General features: G+C 41.4%; 1 protein-coding gene across 1 annotated transcript; it reads left to right on the top strand.

The window, feature by feature from the left end:
• The first annotated feature begins 10101 nt into the window (after positions 1–10101).
• Positions 10102–20688, top strand: LOC119654215 (gamma-aminobutyric acid receptor-associated protein). The gene is made up of 3 exons (XM_038059428.1): positions 10102–10403; positions 19829–20026; positions 20088–20688. The coding sequence occupies exons 1-3, from the start codon at positions 10314–10316 to the stop codon at positions 20154–20156; spliced, it is 357 nt and encodes a 118-aa protein (XP_037915356.1). The 5' UTR covers positions 10102–10313; the 3' UTR covers positions 20157–20688.
• Positions 20689–20954: the final 266 nt, after the last annotated feature.

Genomic DNA, 20954 nt, shown 5'->3' with positions numbered 1-20954 from the left:
GAAAAATTGACACATTTTCATCAAGTTCTGGCGAACATATCCGCGGAAGAACAACACCCGCTTATAATCTACAACACAACGACGCCTCGTACAAAGATAGCGACGTCAGTAGCACCCATGTCCTTAAAAACTCGATGTCAAATTCAGCTCAATTTAGTAGAAACTGTCCGAATAACTGAGTGGTTAGAACAAGAGGCTGTCGTACGGAAGGTCGCGGTTCGAATCTCACTAATGGCAGTGAGATTTGTGTCGTGATTTGACGTCGGATACCAGTCGTCTCAGCTGTGAATGCGTACCTGCGTCAAGTCGGGGTAATAATCTCGGGCAAGTGCAATGCTAATCAAATATGGATTGTTGTGTCAATGATTATTATTATTATTAGTAGAAAACAAGCCATCAAAAAACATTTGTGTATATAAAACCGTCAGTATCATACGAAATACTCGGGGAAAATATAGAAAACGAAGAATTGGTATGACGCCAGACAGTTTTCAGGCATATCGAATTGGTGGACCTCGACGCAAAATCGGGATGTCTGGAGCTCCTTGTTAAGGCAGGCCTAGACCGGATACCGGTTGTTGCGTCGTTGATGATGATGAAATCCCCGTAGAAAATGGTGGGTGCCTACCACTTCTGAAGTAGAGTGGAATATGTGATGACAAAAAAATCGTACAAGATCTGCCATAAAAGGTCTGCGTTAAGAACGTAAAGCATATGAGAAAAAGTTATTACAATGCCGGAAATGTGGTTAATTTAGCCACAAGGAAAAGTGATTTAACATCGCAGACATCTGCCTATACTATGGATAATCTCCAAAAAAGTGTTTGTTCTGTGATAGAACTCTTCACATAGCAAACGATGCCGCATGTCGAAACTAAGAAAGAGATTAAAAACTTGAAGCATCTGAAGATCTTAACTGTAATGAGCACCTATATGAATTTGAATTTCCCGCTCTAATATCATATATGACTCATATGAACATTCGGAATAACTTTTGAAAAATTGACAAATCAATTACTTAGAATCAAGTGCATTTTTCAACGTCTCCTTGAAGCCGGTCTAATACTTAACGTTAAAAAGTGCAAATTTTTACAATCGCAGGTGAGATTTCTCGACCACCTTATTACCCTTGGAGGCATCCAATCGGACCCAGTCACGGTGCAAGTGATTTCGAGCTTCCCACTTCCAAAAAATGCTAAACTTCTATCGTTATTTCTTGCCCAAGACTGTATACCATCAATCGAAATTTAACGCCGTAGGTGCTGCTCTTCACCAAAAAGGAAAACAAATCTGGCAACCGTTGAGCTTCTTCTCCAAGAAGGAAATAGAGCACGTATGATAGTGAGCTATCAGGCAGGTACTTTGCAAATAAATACGATATCTCCTTGAAGGCAAGCTGTTTACATTGTTCACCTTCCATAAGCCAACCACTTTTGCTTAGAACAAGAGCACTTGAGCTTTATCAGTTAGTTTACTTCCGACATTCAACACGTGTCTGGAAAAGATAACGTGGTTGCCGACGGTTTGTCACGTGTTGCAGGGGTTCAAATCCCCGCCACCGTCGATTTTCCGGCAATCGTCGAGGCGTTGAAGGACATCGTAGTTCTTCAGAGCCTTAGGATCAACACCAAATACACATTTAGAGAGTTTCCTATGTTCGGTTTAACATTCAATATATACTGCGAAACCTCAGACGAGCGACCAAGACCATATATTTTGACGAGACTCGCCCGGTTTCAGATATTGTTTCACAATCATCGATAAGTTCACGCGGTGGCCTGAGGCGATACCTCTGAAAGACATTACTTCACAATATTGTGCTGAAGCCCTCTGTCGAGAATGGATTCCACCGTTTTATGCCGGCAATTATAATCACCGACCAAGGAATGCAGCTTGAGTCCTCCTTTTTCCCAGGGTTGGACAAACTCCTCAGCTTTAAGGGGGTCATCCCGTGTGAAGGCCGTTTTTTTTGGCATTTTTTAGAAATTGAATTGAATTGATGAACTGGATGAAACAAATACGAATTTCACCATAGATTTGTTAACGTCTTGAGCGTGCATAGTAATTTTCCCAGCCCGATCGCATAGTTCGTTATTAAAATACAGAGCAATTTATACACCCATCTCCAAAAAAGGTGTTTTTCTGCTGCCACACTAGAGAGCGCCGTGATCATCTTATAGAAAAAAAGTAAACGGAATTTTAACGTACAAACTTAACTACAGTGCGCAAACTAGGATTATTAAAAAATATTAAAAACTAAATTTTTCAATATTATAATAATAAAACTTCGCCGAAGCCGGTCCCAAGCCCGGTTGTGAAAGGAGGAGGGATGGATAGCTTCAGTCTGAATAGCTGTACGCCACCGCAACGTCTCAGGGGGTAGGTAAGGAAAGTGCAAGAATTTTGCAGTCTTGCAGATTACTCACTAAGGAAGCTATCTCAACACCTGGCAGCTAGGGATAAAATGCACCACCAAAAATGAGAAGAAGGAGAAATTTAAGGTCCGGTACGGATAACTGGCGGGAGTCGTCTGACTTGATGACTGGGTCGGGCTCTCGTAATGGACAGCACGGCGTCGAAACCGCTAGTCGGGGGGCGGTTCGACGTCTAGGAGCACAGCTCCGCCTGCTGCAGCTGTTTCGCCACAATCTGTGGCGATCACTTCAGCAGGTTCGCGTAGGAAGCGGATGAAATGGACTGAAGAAATGAACCTCTTCATCATCCGCTCCTACTACGAAATAAGGGTGGGGGCGGGTACAACATCTTACCGCCCCTTGTTGCACCAGAGATTCGTCGAGCGTTTCCCGCAATTCGCGCACGTGACTGTGCAGCGAGTCGCAGACCAGTACCGCTTTGTTACTCGCAGCGACAGAATCCCGGCCACCACCAGGGAGCGTGTTCGACTTGAAGTCATCGGGGAAACTGGTGACCGAGAGTCGGTGGAGGCATAGGCGGCGGCATCAACAACACCACGCCGCACTGCAGGTAACAGTTTCAGTACTCGCCGAAGCACTCTTCTCCACTGTCCAGCTGACGTTCGGGACGAATTCCAAAGAGCGTGTATAGAATTCTCGGATATGGATACTTTGCATAGACCAGGTAATCCCAGGCTCTATGCATCTCCAGCAACTCCGGGAATTCTATCTTAAATCAATAATGAGATTGCATCTCGACTGTGTGCTGATATGTCGCTGCTGCAACTACAATCACTTATGTATTGTGGTGCAGAGCTTTTTCAGATCTCTCAACGAATCCCAACAGAGCGCTCAGACAATACAGTTCTCGGTGACGGAAGCGAAAGGGTATTGGGGTGGACTTTGAGAGTTACCTGCCCAGCATGCTGAATGGATCACAGCCGAAGGCACCCGCCCTGCCAATACACCTAGCATGAATTTTGCGGATGTTACCGAAGAGGAAGTTCGACGAGCCATAAACATCTCGAAGAACTGGAGGGGCCCAGGTCTGGATCGGGTGCAGGATTTCTGGTATAAGAAATTGACCAGCGTACACAGTCGGTTGGCACGCAGTATAAATGAGGTCATTAGTCGGCCGGTCCACCTTTCCTCACTGCGGGGATTACCTACCTTATCCCTAAGAAGGACACGGTGCAGGACCCCGCAGACACAAGACCGATCACTTGCTTACCAACCCTCTACAAATTCATCACGTCCATTTTTAGTGGAAGGATCAATGCGCACCTCCAGACCAACAACATTCTGTCCGAGGAGCAGAAGGGCTGCCGAGTTGGATGAAGGGGTTGCAAAGAGCAACTCATTATCGACTCGGTAGTTGTAGGACAAGCAACTAGAGGCCAAAGAAACCTCTTTAGTTGCTATATCGATTATGCCAAGGCTTTTGATAGCGTTCCGCACATCTGGCTAATCGACATCCTACATGTGTATCGCATTGATCCGAAACTAATAAAGTTTTTGGCGACAGTCATGAAAGGGTGGCATACCACCTTATCGGCGCGTACATCTGAGGGTGCTAATACCTCAGAGCCCATCCGTGTACGGAGGGGCATCTTCCAGAGGGATTCGTTGAGTCCACTTTGGTTTTGTATGGCACTGAACCCCCTTCCCTTCCCCCCACTTCCCCCTTCATGGCTACTGAATGATGCTAGAGGGCATGGTTTTGCAATAAAGTATGGCCTACGTGCTAAGTGCGAACTGACACACTTGATGTACCTAGATGACATCAAGCTGTATGCTGGTACTGACGACCATCTTAGAAGTCTGTTGCGAATAATAGACATGTTCAGCCGTGATATTCGGATGGAGTTTGGATTAGACAAGTGTCGAATCCAAGCCATCCGCAAAGGTCATCACGAACCGCATACCGGACATAGCATTGGTGACCTCCACATTGAAGCTATGACCGAGACAGACTTCTACAAGAACCTCGGAATTCTGCAACCTATGCTTGAGTTGGTGATCTGAAGGAAGCTCTGCTGTCCGAATTCCTGCGATGTGTAAAGCTGGTGCTGAAATCGCATCTCTCGGGGAAGAATAAAATGAGCACGTTGAATGTATTCATTGCATTCGGAATATTGCCGTGGACGAAGACCGACCTGGGAAACGTCCAGCGGCGGATACGGACAACTATGTCCAAATTCCGAATGCATCACCCAAAGTCTGCCGTGGAGCGGATGAACCTGCCTCGTGACATCGGAGGTAGAGGCGTGGTTGACGTGGCGGCACAACATCATCGCCAAGTCGACTCGCTGCGCGCTTATTTTTACAACAAAGAGCAGGCGAGTCCCTTGCATGCGGCTGTCTGCAAGGCAGACTGTGGACTGACTCCACTTAACTTGAAGGATCAATCTTTCAATCCTCTGAATGGGGTGAAGTCGGACCAAGAGCGGATCGATGAATGGAAGTCGAAGGCAATGCACGGTAAACATGTGAATTGTCTTTGGCAGCCATTTGTCGATTTGCATTTGTCGAACAGATGGCTGTGTGCTGGGGAGCTCTTTGCTGAGACAGAGGGTTTCATGTGTGCCATTCAGGACGGCCTGGTTGCCACCCGAGCTTATAAAAAGCTCATCATGAAAGAACGGGTGGAGAACGACAAGTTCAGAATGTGTTGCGGGGAATACTCGACGGATTCTCCCACTGACCTACCACCGGCCACCACCACCAATGCCCCTTTAGTTTTTAAGTAGGTAGGATCGTCCGAGCCTAAATGCTTGGCACTTAGTGCTAGTATTAGGTAAAATCCGGCATCTGCCGAGATTGTGATAACTCAGAAATAATATTATAGGAAGCTATGTATGATTTTATAAATATGGTTGCATTATTATGGGGTACAGTGATCACAATCGTAATTATGGCCTGTAATAACGACTATAATCGTGTAGAGCGCTAGACTTTCACAGCGTAAGTTCGCCGCTGGAACCTCATTGTTGACAAAGGAATCTGTATCGTGATTAGATCTTAGATGATTGTCTGTATCACTTTATAAATTAAGGGTTTTAAAGCGCGTTTCAAAGCCCGGATCCAATTGGATTGTCGCGCCAACGATTATTATAAATCAAGAAATCATGTCCACTCCCTGATTATAATCGTGATTACGATTTTGGCAAATTGAGGTTTGTTCCTTGGCGATCTCATCATCACCATCAACGGCGCAACAACCGGTATCCTGTCTAGGCCTGCCTTAATAAGAAACTCCAGACATCCCGGTTTTGAGCCGAGGTCCACCAATTCGATATCCTTAAAAGCTGTCTGGCATCCTGACCTACGCCATCGCTCCATCTTAAGCAGGATCTGCCTCGCCTTCTTTTTCTACCATAGATATCGCCCTTATAGACTTTCCGGGTGGGATCATTCTCATCCATACGGATTAAGTGACCCGCCCACCGTAACCTATTGAGCCGGATTTTATCCACAACCGGACGGTGATGGTATCGCTCATAGATTTCGTCATTGTATAGGCTACGGAATCGTCCATCCTCATGTAGGGGGCCAAAAATTCTTCGAAGAATTCTTCTCTCGAACGCGGCCAAGAGTTCGCAATTTTTCTTGCTAAGAACCCAAGTTTCCGAGGAATACATGAGGACTGGCAAGATCATAGTCTTGTAAAGTAAGAGCTTTTACCCTATGGTGAGATGTTTCGAGCGGAACAGTTTTTGTAAGCTGAAATAGGCTCTGTTGGCTGGCAACAACCGTGCGCGCATTTCATCATCGTAGCTGTTATCGGTTGTGATTTTCGACCATAGATAAGAGAAATTGTCAACGGTCTCAAAGTTGTATTCTCCTATCCTTATTCTTCCTGTTTGACCAGTGCGGTTTGATGTTGTTGGTTGATTCGTCTTCGGTGTTGACGTTGCCACTATATATTTTGTCTTGTCTTTATTGATGTGCAGCCCAAGATCTCGCCCCAATGGCCGCCTGCTCGATCTGGATGAAGGCAGTTTGTACGTCTCGGGTGGTTCTTCCCATGATTTCGATATCGTCAGCATAGGCCAGTAGTTGGGTGAACTTAAAGAGGATCGTACCTCTTGCATTTACATCAGCATCGCGGATCACTTTCTCGAGGGCCAGGTTAAAGAGGACGCATGATAGGGCATCCCCTTGTCGTAGACCGTTGTTGATGTCGAATGGTCTTGAGAGTGATCCTACTGCTTTTATCTAGCCTCGCACATTGGTCAGGGTCAACCTAGTCAGTCTTATTAATTTCGTCGGGATGCCGAATTCTCTCATGGCCGTGTAGGGTTTTACCCTGGCTATGCCAATCTTCAGGCATTGATTCGCTGTTCTATATCTTTAGCACAAGTTGATGAACCACTTGGTGTAACTGGTCGCCTCCATATTTAATTAATTCGGCTGTAATTCCATCGGCTCCTGGCGACTTATGATTTTTAAGCCGATGAATTGCACGGACTGTTTCTTCTAAACTTGGTGGTGGCAGTATTTTTCAGTCGTCTTCCATTGGCGTGACCTCCAACTCGTCGATGTTCTGGTTGTTCAGTAGTTCATCAAAGTAATCAACCCATTGCTCCAATATGCCCATTCTGTCGGAAATCAGATTTGCCTCTTTGTCTCGGCAGGATGAGCATCGAGGTGTATAAGGCTTCATCCTGCTGATTTGTTGGTAAAACTTCCGCGCCTGGTGCGGTTGCTCCCTGTATTTTTCTAGTTGACAGACTTGTTGGTTCTCCCAGGTTTCTTTTTTCCGTCTGTGAAGTCGCATCTCCGCTCGATGGAGTTCGTGATAAGTCTCTGCGCATGCCCGAGTTTTTTGAGAATGAAACATTACTCGGTATGCGGCATTCTTCCGTTTCGTTGCTAGCTTACATTCATCGTCAAACCAGCCGTTCCGACTCCTTTTACGGCTGGGGCCAAAGCGATCTCAGCTATAAACAAATAAATTTTCTCATTTGTGTAAAGAACAATTGCTTCTCGTTTTTTGCTAGGCATGAGAACTTGCCAAAATTGTGGGCTCACGGCACTGAGCAACTTGATTTTTCGAACCGGGTAGGGTTAGTAAAGCCCATATTCTGGCAACACGTCGAACCCCATAGGTTGCATAAAACTTATGACTTGCGGTTCCGTCCAGGGCAGAGGAAACTCATCAGACGCTGCCACACCTCTGCCCTGAGAGCAGCGTGACCGAAGTGGTTACAAGGGGTATTTACTCCCTTTTATTAAACATCATATGTATGAATTATAACAAACACAAACCCGCCTAAGCCGGCCGAGGCTAAACTAAAACTTTGTTTAAGAATCAAGGGATTCCTAGGTCCACCATCCACTTAATGATGGACCGGACCAATTGACAAGCAACATGCTTTCACGGTTGTGGTCCACGGAACCCTCATCTTTGGGCAAGCACCTAAATTGCAAAATGTATGACTTGCGGTTTCGTCCACAAAATTACCAATAGCTACGGACTGTGGAGAAGTTTAGCCACTAGCAATGTCGCACAAAATGCTTGTTGGAAGTACCTGGTTTACGTGGAAAGCATGGTGGCATGGTACTCTGAGCTCGAATAACAACACAACCTAGAGTCCCCTCTGACAGTCAGGTCAGAGGCAACACTGAAGCTATCTATAACATAGCCTTCCGTACACCTATAAGGGAGAAACGGATGCGGCAATAACCGCAGCTAACAAAGGTCCTGGAGATGAAACATCGATAATTGATTATACAACTGCCCGAAAGAAATTTTCATAAGTACGGCCACAAAAATACTTGGCTCTAGTAGCAAAAAAGTCGAAACGACCGGTTCGTCGTTGAACGTAGCAACGGAACGGAAGAATGCATATCGGATAATGCTGCAATTTCAAAGAACGTCAAAATGCGCAGAGATGAACCACGAAAACAACTTCACGGAGAGAAAAACGAAGTCTGGGAGAAGTCTATGAACTCGACAACTACAGAGAGCAACAGCACCATGCATGGAAATTTTACTAACCACTCAGCAGGATTAAACCTTATATATCTCGAAGAAATAATTCATCGGCTGAAAAATCATGTCGCCAGGAACCGATGGTATTACAGCTGAACTGGTTAAATATGGAGGCGAACGATTACACCAAGCCGTTCATCAACTTATGCTCAAGATCTGAGATGGCGAATCAATGCATGATGATCGACAATGAGGCATTATCTGTCCCATACTTTTAAAGGGGAATACGATGCAGTGGAACAATTACAGAGGTATCACGTTGTGGTATTACATTGTGTTCTCCGCTATCTTCCTAGGTCAGATAGTACCATACCCCTAGAACATCATCGGCCCGTATTAAAAAGGCTTCACTCCAGGCAAATCAGTTATAGGTCAGATTTCATGTGCGGCAGGCGACGGAGAAACTGTTGGAAATGACCGTCAGTTACTCCAACTTTTCTTCGACCTCAAAACCGCCTATGAAAGCATTGCCAGGGTGAAACTACCTGTGCCTGGGAGAGAATTCGGTACCCTGACCAAATTGAAAATATCAATGTGCGAGACCAGATAAAAGCGGCAGGGTCATTCTCGAGACCATTTACCATCACGGTCTGAGACAGGAAACGTCCTATCGATTACCCTTTTTAACCTGGTCCTGGGAAAAGTGATCTGTGACGTTGAGCTAAGTGCGGTAGGCACCATCCTCTTTAGGTGCACCCAACTATGACGATATCGACATCATGGAAATAATAACTCGAGACGCGCAAACTGCCAACTCTCCATTTTTCATTCGAATTTATGAAAGTAAATTTTAAGTATTAGAAAAGAATTTCTCTTTAATATGTAATAATAAATAATAAAATAAAAAACTCCGGAAAACTTGATAAATGAAGCAGTTTTCAAATGAAAAGGGGCCGATCATCGTAATGAAACATTGTTGGCAGTGGAGGGTTTTTGAGTAGGAAACCAATTGAATTAACTACTGATCACATTCACACATTATATACCCCAAAATTTGTAACTTCTAAAAAACTGATATAAGAAATTGGTGCTACTTTGATCGCTGAAGTGAAATCTCTTTAACAATAGTTGATATTTAGATGGGGAAAGCACCTTTGAAGACCGTACTGGAATGACAGAAAAGTAAAAATTATATCTGCTTTATTTGTGAATTTCTATATGCTTGTTAAATGATACTAAACTTTTGTCCCGGATTCAGAAGGTACTTTTCAGGACGTCGTCGACCGTTAAAGGGTCGTGTAACATAAAAAAATAGAGGAAAAAACTTTTCTACATAAGAAGACTACAAAACCTTGCATTCCTGGAGTGCGCAGTTTCTGCTAAGCTAATGAGCTTCAAGTTCAAATAAATAATAATGGTAGGTAAACGCGAAATAGTCATCATATCAGAAGAGTGGAAAGTTGTGGGAATTTTTTCATTTACTTTATGGTTTGAGGTAAAAATTTATGAAATTTATAATGTCCACCCATAAGATGGCTTTGATTGACCGATACAGTTATGGATAACACAGCAATGGAAAGCACATGGTGGAATTCGTTTTCAAACGCATTTTCGGTAGACAATGTTGAAAACATGCCGGCAAGTGGAGAGTTTGCCGTTCCACGCTATAGTTCATTGTTGTGTGATTGGAATTCTTCGTCAAAGTATTACCTGATTTCAGTTATTTTCGTCAAGAACCATCTTCCGACAAATTGAACGAAGTGATTTTCCGTCTGTGGACATTTTCACTTTAGACGGGGAGATTACCTGCGAGTACTTCTGCGACGTAATTTATTGTGGAAAAGTGTGCAGTTTGACGTGTGTTTAGAAATAATCTAAAGTATCGCAAGCTTGTGATCTAACGCTACGAAAGTAAACGTATAGCTCGGTTTTACCTTAGTAAACAGAGGAAAGGAGAAAAAATGAAATTCCAATATAAGGAAGAGCACCCCTTCGAAAAAAGGCGTGCGGAAGGTGACAAAATTAGGAGGAAATATCCAGACAGAGTGCCAGTAAGTATTATTTTTGGTTTTCAAATGTCTTTGGGCAAATGGCTGGTTTCGCAATTGTTGAAACAGCTTGCGAATTTCGTGACGCAATTAGGAGAGAAAAAGCGTCGTACGAAAAAAGTTGTCGGGCTTGGAGAAATTTTCCTGGATTTCGTGGCAGTTCTTTGGCCACGCAAGTGCTCTGCATATATTAGATACTTGTTTTCGAGCCCAAGAATTTTCTTGGATGACTTGTTTTTGTGTAATTTCGTTTCGACGTCCCTCATTTCTTAAGGTCATCTCGAAATGAGTAAGCGAGAGAGGCGGGGAGTGATTTCAAACGATCGTCAAACGAACAAATAGCAAACAACAAAACTCAGCTGATGGTGTTTTTATTTCTTTGTTTGCGCATGAAACTCGTTTTGGCTTGGGTCGTAATGGTTTGCTTCGTGAAATCTACACGACTTGCGTAATGGCCGCCACAGCCGAATGGTTTGATGACAGGCATTTGTTTGTTTATTATTGATTTGCGGCCGAAAATAATCAACTGTACCTTACTCCAATGGGTCTGAATATCAGGTGCGGTAAAATTATAGTCCATAAGAATTGTTCAATGACGGCCTGTCGAGATTTTCTGAATAATCACCAGAATAAGACCTTGGCTGAATGCATTGACCGCAACGTGTTCGACAAAATGAGCAGCAGGTAAGCGCTAGCAACTCTCGGATGTTGGATTTATCCAAAAAGGTTGACATAGTAACCCACCTGAAAATTGATAGGGGATTTATGCATTCAGGAATGACCTGAGTTGATTTGGGGCCGCGATTTCAAATTTTCACCATATTATTCTACGACCAAAATTCGTTTCATCCAATTCTGCTTCGTTTCCCAGGCAATCCGGTATTTGCAAGAGTAAATATTCACACCAACGAAAAAGAAACAAGCTTTTATTATTTCAAATATAAATTCAAATATTTTCCTCCGAAGTTGTTTATTTAATATGAAGGGCCTTTTCTGTTATTTCTTATAATTTGTAGTAATTTTGATGTTGATGGCAAACTTAAAATCAGGTTGTTTAATGGGGTTCCCGGTATGTTTTCCCATGCTGATACTATTCTTTCCTTTATTACATTTTAGATTTCTTCCTTATTCTTTGATAGATTCCTGCCAAAATGCCCTATAGATTTTCAATGGGGTTGAGAAATTGAGACTTAAGGCTATCCAAAAGATTAACATCGTGTACTTCAAACCATGCAATTGTAGTCCAAGATTTATGAACAGGACCTTTATCTTGCTGAAAAATGATATGCGGGCCCTGTTTTATTGTAATAAATGGAAGATGTTTGTCTAACACATTCTGATGAGCCAATGGAGAATTGCATTATGCTCCTGACATAGGGAAACACAAAACGTTTTATACCTGAAGCGTCAAACTTCTGGTTTTCCGACTTGTTTTTCCATAATTTTCAATCGCGAATGGGCAATCTCTTGCTACACCTTAAGAACGGTTTATTTCTCTAGCAATTTGTCCCTGACTTTCCGCTTAGTTTTAAATTGATTATTCTCTATTTTCCAATATCCGTTGCTTTCCATGGATCATAATCAAAACATTTAATAAATCCACGTTGTAACGGTATTATTACTACTCTACACTTTGCCTGGTGTTATCGAATAGGGCCCTGTGAAATTATATTTTTTCGAAAAGACAAAATAGTTTATACTTTTTCACAGCTAAAAATTGTTCCTTTTTTCTTTTTTTAATTCCATTTATCCCTAATAACAGCGATATGGTAAGTAAACCCATTCCTTGATTTCGAATAAGTAGACAATATTTCTGACAAAAACTAATTAATTATTTTCTATTTTTGATGAGAAATATGAAAATATGTGTTTGAGTTTATCACTTTTCACCCCGATGTATGTTAAAACTAAAAAATCATCAATTATCAGAAACGACCTTACATATGGGCGGCTTTGCATCAGTCTATCAATCATTGCAATTACATGATCAATAGTCGAACTTTGTCGAAGTAATCGTCTAATACCGTTCTATGATTTGACTTGATAGACCAGATATTACGCATTTTAACTGTTATCCTTTGGGATGCAAGGGTGTCAACCACGGGGTGTGATTGTGTCGCGCTGGATAAACATTATCGTGACAAAGTAGAGATTAGTTGCAATGACGAAAGGAATTCAACCACTTCGTTGGCCAGGGAAGCAGATTTTTATACAAATAGCAACGATTCCCATTTCCGCATCACGAATGTAACTTTCTCATCCACTATGACAAGCAGCTTAAGAGGAGAAAGGACGACATTCAATTGTAGAATATTCGATGAAGTTTCACGTTAACAACCTTCGGGCGTTTAGATCTTTACTAAACTTGCTTTTCCTCGAGTTCGAGAAACCTTTCGACAGTGTCAACAGTGAGTGTTTTTCGGGGAAACTAATAGAAATTATCAGAATTACATATGATGGCGTATATTTTTTTTTTCTGCGTCGGGGTAGTGTCAGGGATTTGAAGTCCAAAGCGGAATACACTAGACTTGAATTTTGTCACTGATACTTCTCGTGGTGCATCGAGGTGAAATCCTAAAGGAATTTCAAGCCGAAAGAGGGTCTCCGTTATTGGTGACTTTCATTTTGCCTTCCATGGAGGGCAGAGTCCAGTGGGCTATGTCATCTTTTCTCAAACATCTGGATTACCTTGAAGATATATAGTCCCACGCATTATTTAGAAAGAAAAGTATGAGATGCTGTAAAATACTAAATTCAAAGAGCGGTCAACTTAGTTCTATCTCCCAGAAATTCTTATCCGATCCGATGAAGAATTTACGGAACCAATCTTACTTTCAACATTGCTTTCATCGGGTGGGTTTGGAAAAAAGGCTTACGTGTAATAATACACATTGTAATAAATTGTTGCACTAGAAAATCTTGGTATTATGGTTTTGTTTTCGCATGGGATTATGCCTTAAATTAGATCTAATCCGGTATTTTTTGAAAATAAATGATGCTAATAAATAAATCTGGAAAATTTGATGTGAATTTTAAAGTCGTTAACAAATTCACTGTAAGTTCAAAAATATTTTTTCAATTTGAAACATCTTTTGCATATCCAATTTGTGCGCATATAAACTCAACATAACACGGCCAAAAATCTTTTACACCTCCAACTTAGTTTCCAATCTCGCAATTTATTTCTTTCAGTATAGTAGAGGAAAGTATCGATAATGGACAAGGAATCGTCGATTTCTAGCAACGACATTGTTACTCCTTAATGTGGGGTTCATTAATTTTCGCCGTTTAATCAATCAATGAGCAAAGGTATATATAGCCCATACCTTGATGAATTTCTTTTTCATGATAATAAAACGGACAAAGGCGATAAGAAGCATCCCCGAACAACTAAACTTGATTCCGGCCTCAAACTTTGCTAATAAAAGTGAAGTCAATTTCAGGCGGAACTTCCTGTTTATTTCTTGATTAAACAATTGTTAGCGGCTTGCAGTTATTGTCTTAGTGACGTCTATTAATTGCTTCATTATCGAAACTCAGTTATCAACAATTTCGAAATTTAGTGCAGAAAAGTTGGTATGGAAAGCGCTGAAAAAGTGTGACTTTAAACGTTTTCCTTCATTTTCTACACATTGTCACAGGTTATTTTGCTGAAATTATTATTATTATTTTGGAATTATGACACGTTTCGATATTTCATCTCATAATACTCTCATGTACAATCTGTTATTCCCTATGCATCTACGCTCCGCGACACGATACTACATTCAGCACAACTGCTGCGAGGCGGCATGTCTATATTTTACTAGCGCGGTAGCCAACTGGATGTTTTGATATTTTAACAGATGAATGCAAACCAGAATTGAAAAATCGTAGCAGTCAACGCTGGAAAATATTCTCTTCCATCCAACTTGCTGCGCAAATGTGTATTACTGCCTACAAAATCATAAAGATATTTTGCACGCAATGCATCTTGTGGCCGCGTCGCGTAGCGTAGAAGCGGTCGTATCTTAATGTCGACTTCAAAAGAAACACGTTACCTGGATACGCAAACTATTCTCCCGAAAGAAGATTTCTGTCTTCTTTTGGAGGTATTCTCATAGGTTTTCATTAAATATTGCTTTTCATACATCTACAAATAAGATGTAGATAACAGGATTTGGTTCTATATATTAACTGCTCGGCGCTTTCTGCGTTTCCAATTCCATTAATAGTATCAGGATCCAATATATGTTTAAATTTTTTTACTAACTAATTCGCTCTGATTAATGCCATTCCTCTATAAATTATTCATTGCTTTCGACTAGTTATACATTCGAATTAAAACAACATATTTCAGCGTATTTCTGTGCAGGCGACAATTTTCAATAAAATATTGTGTTTTATATTATACTCAAATATTAAACAGATTGTATAACTTGAATATGTTGAGCATGTCTTATGTTAAGCTTTTAGCTTCTATCCATCCTCATTTACTTCAAAAAAAAAATATTTTTTTGTGGAAAAAACTAGCATAAATATAATTCTTAAGTTTATAGTTACATGTCTCTGTTGCAATTAGCAAACCCAAAACATTTATTCTACACTTACTAAAATAGATAAACTTTGTTTTCAAGCGTGACTGGTTTTGGTTGGTTTATCTAAATATACGTTAGCACATATCAAATTCTTCGTTGTTTTGATAGCAACCTTATCATTCGCTGGGAAAAATGTCTGAATATGATTCATCATTTTGAGATTAACTTTGTTTGTTGTCGATAATTATTCACGGCGTTATTGTCAATTTTTCATATAAACTAGATTTCAATATAAAGCACAGAAAATCATATGTTGCAAGATGTACAAGGTCGCGTAGCTCATCAAAGTATCTCCAAACGTATGATGAGATGTCTGCTTCTGTAAATATTTTGGTTTGTTATTAGCAATTAGTGTATGTTAAGTTATTAAGACGTGATTGCTGAATTGTTAAAGTAAATATGCATCTACAACAAAAGAATACTTTAGGAACAAAGAGCTTAAAGCAGTGAAAGTCTAGTTCTAAGTCAAAAGTCGGTTGAACCTCTTTTAGGGTTTTGTCTGAAGCAAAACCTTATTAGAACCAATTCGCTGCCTGTCTGTCTGTCACACTCGATTTATTCGCAAACGACTGGACCAATGGCGACATTTTGTGTTGAGTTTAAGGGTAAATTCCCTATATGCGAAAGGGGGTGCACGGAAAGGGCTCAATTAGTACTTTTTGAAACTGGTCTCATATTTGATATCAGGTGAAACGTACGGGAATGAGGCCTCAAAAAATAACCCTCAAAAAGTGTAACATTTCTCGTTCTCAGAACCTATCCAATCGAAAAATCTGAAAATATCACAGTAGTGTATCTAAACAAAATCTAGATCTCGAAATGACTCGCTCCGAAATCTGCGCAAATAGAGTTAGTAATAGTATATTACCATGTTTCAGAAATTTAGGCGGAAACCCCTCTTAAGTTAATGCTAGAAGTACAGCATAAGTGATAACATAAGGCATAACTTTGGGAAGCTTATATATTCTTTTGTGCACGAAGTGAATCTGAAACCTATGTACGATCAATTTATATTCGCATTCTTGTTTGTTTATGGTGAACATAATATCTACGTCTGTAATATGTACGTATATCTTGTAGTTTGGCAAAAAATATGAAGGAATATTTTGGGTTTTTAGCCATATGCGAATGGAAAAATGTGAGTAAAAAGTTTCTCACATAAGATGAGCACGGCTTCTGGTATTTCGTCTTGCCTTTATTGATGTGCAGTAAGGGATCTTACGCCACTTGCTCGACCTGTATGAAGGCAGTTCGTACAGCTCGGGATCTTGTAATGTCGGTATCGCCAGCAGAAGCCTAGTTGGGTGGATTTGAGGAGCCCCTCATATCAGCATCATGAGTCAGAGTAATAGGGTTGCATAATAGGTCGTCCCGTTGTCTTAGATTGTTGTTGATTATGAAAGGTCTCGAATGTGATTCTGCTGTGCAGTTACTCATAGAGAAATACCCTGTGGAGCATATCACTACACTGCATTTCTGGGTGTAGGGAAGGCGTTTTGACCGTGGGCTACACTCTGTTTAGCTTGCGTGCTTTATTGCAACACCTAGTACTGGAGCAGCGCATTCTTTTGTTCTGCTGTTTTTTGTACTTGTTGCAGAATAGATGCAAGTCCTTCGGTGGCTGTACGGGTCCTTCCGTTTTGGCATAGAAGTCCGGCAGCATGGTTCCTCCAGGCCGAGGGCCGATACGCTTTGGCAGACATTTGAGCTTGTCTTCGGCGTTCTCGAGAATTGCTCTGACAAGAGACTAAGAGAGTAACTCATAAAGTTTCCTGTCAGTAAATGAGGCGACCAAATTTAACTTACTGACAATTAACGGTAGGTGATTGTGCACCAAGTCAACTGCTGCGTGAAATGAAGCAGTTGGGTGGTGACAAAGTCAGGACCGAGCTGCCACATTCTTTGTGGCGGGAGAAGCTCCCGGAGAGCACACAGGCCATTCTATCTGGATACGGAGTCTGAATACGTTAGCTGTCACCGCGACCCATGGTTGGCGAGGTGTCACGCCGTTCGTTCAGGTGGCTCAGCGGCAGCATTAACAGTTACCATCTCTGAGTTGGCAGAGGCCGTTGGTGCCTTGCGTTCGGGAAGTAGGTCTAGACCGGTGTCCCAAAATGGGCGAACTGATAGTAAGTTGTCGGTACGGGAAGGCGTTGCCATTCACCTATTCGTTCGATTCTTCAAAAATGCCACCATAGCACTCTCTGAGCCCTTCAAGCATGATGTTCAACACGACACCAACACTATCGACTCCCCGATCTTTTTTAAAGTGTGTCCATTACCGCCACTAAAGCTCGCAGTTGTGCGGAAAGAATTCGAAGAACTTCTAAAGGAGGATATTTGCAGACCTTCAAACAGTTGTTGGTCTTCGTCACTTCACATGGTTCTTAAATCCAATAGCGAAAGGAGTCGTTGTGGCGAATACGGAGGATTCCGGACCGATATCTCATCCACGGTTTTGCGCACTCTATCGCAAACAGCAGTATTTCCTCGACCTTCGACATAGTCAAGGCATAACAAATCCCTGTAGCTCCCGAAGGCATTCCAAAAACGGCAATATGCCACCTAGACTCTTCGAGTCTAGTACTTAATGTTGAGAAATACAGATTCTTGAAATCGCAAGTGGGATTTCTCGGTCACCTGATTACCCCTGAAAGCATCCAATCGGACCCAGTCAAGGTGCAATATATTTGGACTCTTCTCTTTCCGAAAACTGTTAAGGATCTAAGAAGGTTCTTGGGCATGTTAAATTTCTATGGTCGTTTCTTGCCCAAGGCCGCATAGCATCAACCGACCCTTAACGCCTACTTGTCTTGGCCGAAGATCAAAGACTCCCGCTTAATAGTATGGTCTCCAGAAGCTGTCCATGCGTTTGAGACGATCAAGCAATAGCTGTTGGATGCTATAATTCTGGTATTCCTCCAGCAAGATGCACCCCTAGCAGCAGCCGTTGAGCCTCTTCGACGGAACTACAGCACCTATGATTATGAGTTATTAGCCGCGTACCTTACAATTAAATACTTCCGATATTCCTTTGAAGACTCTCACTTTTGCTTTGAAACAAAAGCCCGACAAAGCGTCCACTCGCCAACTTCGGGTCTTAACGTTTATGGGCAAGTTCACTTCCGGCATTCAACACGTGTCTGGCAAAAGATAACGTAGTTGCTGACGCTTTGTCACGTGTTGCAAAGGTTAAGATTTTACGGCGATCGCCGAGACGCAGCTCTTCAGAGCCTGAGGACCAACTCTAACTACACATTAAGCGAGTTTCCTTTCTTCGGTTTAACATCCAGTATATACTGCGAGACCTAAGATCAAGATCACATATTCAGTTCGACTTTCGAAAGGAACATTTCATGCCGACAGTAAATTGGTTAGTCATCGCGAAGTATTTCTGGCCGCCCATGAGCAAGGACATTAATTCTTGGGCCAGACAGACAGACATCGCATGCCAGAAGATTACAAAGCATGTGAGGAACGAGGTAGGCGTGTTCTTGCGGCCCACCAAGCCTTTCCACGCAAGCCACTTCGATTTAATTGGCCCTTTGCGAAACTTGTACGGTTTCAGATATTGCCTAACAATCATCGATAGGTTCACGCATAAGGTGGTGGTGGTGGCTTGGAGCGATACCTCTGAAAAACATTACACAATCTTGTGCTGAGGCCCTCTGTACAGAATGGGTTCGTGCTTCGGTGTGCCGGCAATTATAATCACCGACCAGGGAATGCAGTTTGAGTCCTCCTCTTTCTCAGAGTTGGGCAAACTCTTCGGTTTCAAACGCTCAAGAGATGGAACAAGACGCTGAAAACCGCTATTATGGCCCAAGACGGCTCTTCCGCACAGCCAATCGAGAAGAGTTTGTTGCAAGTCCCGCGGAGCTGGTATACGGGGAGAACCTAAGACTCCCCAGCGACCCTGTTCTCGAAACTCAACACTACTGGTTTGTTGCGTCTGCTCATCTTGAATCCTACATGCATGTCCTAATTAGGATGGAAGCTGAAGCCACCTTACGAGAGTGTCTTCCAAGTCCTCAAGCGAGGTCCACACAGCTATAGCTTCAATGTCGAGGGCACGGTGAAGAGCGTCTCTCCTTGTTCGGCTAAAGTCCTTCCAGGAAGAAAACGCAACCAGGAAAGGCGCGCGATGCATCTACTTCCACTTGCGGCAGTCGATTTGAGGGAGCTATTCGTCTGGTTACTCGCTGAAAATTTTCTTAATTTCAGTTGGAGGTGAGTGCTGTGGCGGAACGAGCAACGCAAGGTGGTCATGACATCGAAAAACAATTTTTAACAGTCAAAATTGTTTTTCAGTGTCGGTGGAGAAATGGAGTGGAATGGACAAGACATCTGACTACTCCTCTGATATCATATTTAATTTAAGTTTTTATTGTATTGTTTGTTTTCCGTCCTAGAACAAAAATAAAGTTCTGAATTATTGAAACCTAATTAGATTAATTATCAGAAAGAGTGTTATTTTATCTAAATTGACTTGTCAAAAAAAGGCATCCCGTGTTGAATCTTGTTCTTATATTCAAGATTAGCACCAAATTGCTCTTGAGCTGAAGAGCCAAGAAAGGGAAAAGAATAAAAAAAAAAAAATCTCAGTTTTTAAGTTATAAAAATCTCTTGCCCACTGTACATAAACCTGAAATGAGCCAAAAATATTCCTGAACTGTGATTAGATTATTCTTTTTCGTTGTTAACCAGACTTGAACATCTCAAAAATATTAAGTTGGATATCTACATCTTTCTTATCTCCATTTTACTTTGATTGGAAAATAAATTTCTGCTGCCATTTTTTATTGTCCTCGATAGAACACAAACTTAGTAATAACCACTACTTCTTTCTAGGTCATCGTAGAAAAGGCCCCAAAAGCGAGAATTGGTGATTTAGATAAGAAAAAGTATTTGGTGCCCTCTGATTTGACTGTAGGACAGTTCTATTTCTTAATTCGTAAACGTATTCATTTACGTCCAGAGGATGCTCTCTTTTTCTTCGTAAATAATGTCATTCCCCCGACATCAGCGACAATGGGATCATTATACCAGGTAAGAAATTCTGCAAGTTTAAACAAATCGTCAATTTCTCACTCTCGATTTTTTCATTCAGGAACACCACGAAGAAGATTATTTCCTTTACATTGCGTACTCTGACGAGAATGTGTATGGGAAGTTCTAATCTAATCAATGCAATTTATTTTTATCATAATTGTTTTTTTCACGCCGATCTATAAGTTTAACTACTTCTCTAACCGTATAAATTTGCAGTTTCGGGTCTTATTTCTTTCAATGTAAATCTACAGAAATAAAAGAAAACGTTTTCAGCAAAGAAATGTTTAGTAAATTAGGCTTAAGACAGTCCAACGTGTCCACGTACTGGAAATTCAGAAAATCAAATACAAAATACATGTGTTTTTCATTTAATTGGGAGAGTACAAGTGAAATTTATTGATTCGATTCAAGTCATTTGAGATTCGTGAAGTGAACTCCTGTTTTACGTTTGCTATTTTAACTTTTTGTATAAAGAAATTATTTGTGTCCAGCTTGTTCTCCCATTTGTTTTCAATATCCATGGTTAGATGTTGGTAATGAAAGAATTACTAGTAGAAAGCTGGGAGATTATGGAGAATTTGGTATAACATGCAATATGTGTATTTACTTTAGAAATTATTTATATACAAAGCGTATGTATTATTAAATATTAGGTTAAATAAAAGTATAGAAATATTTGTAGTGATTTACTTTTTGAGGTTGTTGAGATAATGTTAAATCATTTCAAGTGTATCTGTATCCATAACTTATGACCCTCATCTCGTCTAGGACTCAAACTCTGCACCTTTTGACACATTACCTCGGGCTAGGCATATTCACTATAGGAGCAAAAGAGAGCCTCAGCTACATCCATCTCCCTCTTTTTCGCCTTAAGTGTAACGTGCCACTAAGTTCCACGTGTCCTTGGTCTACAATAGATTTTCCG

This window comes from Hermetia illucens, chromosome 4 (assembly GCF_905115235.1).
Source record: "Hermetia illucens chromosome 4, iHerIll2.2.curated.20191125, whole genome shotgun sequence".
Lineage (NCBI taxonomy): Eukaryota > Metazoa > Arthropoda > Insecta > Diptera > Stratiomyidae > Hermetia > Hermetia illucens.
Note: the sequence above shows the minus strand (reverse complement) of the source record. Positions and strands in the feature narration are given on the sequence as shown.

What these genes read in the sequence shown, in the direction of transcription:
- LOC119654215 (XM_038059428.1), top strand. Translation starts at nt 10,314, where the DNA reads ATGAAATTCCAATATAAGGAAGAGCACCCCTTCGAAAAAAGGCGTGCG. An exon ending in AATATCCAGACAGAGTGCCA is followed by an intron (nt 10,404 to 19,828) that starts GTAAGTATTATT and finishes ACTTCTTTCTAG; the next exon opens with GTCATCGTAGAAAAGGCCCC. An exon ending in CAATGGGATCATTATACCAG is followed by an intron (nt 20,027 to 20,087) that starts GTAAGAAATTCT and finishes TTTTTCATTCAG; the next exon opens with GAACACCACGAAGAAGATTA.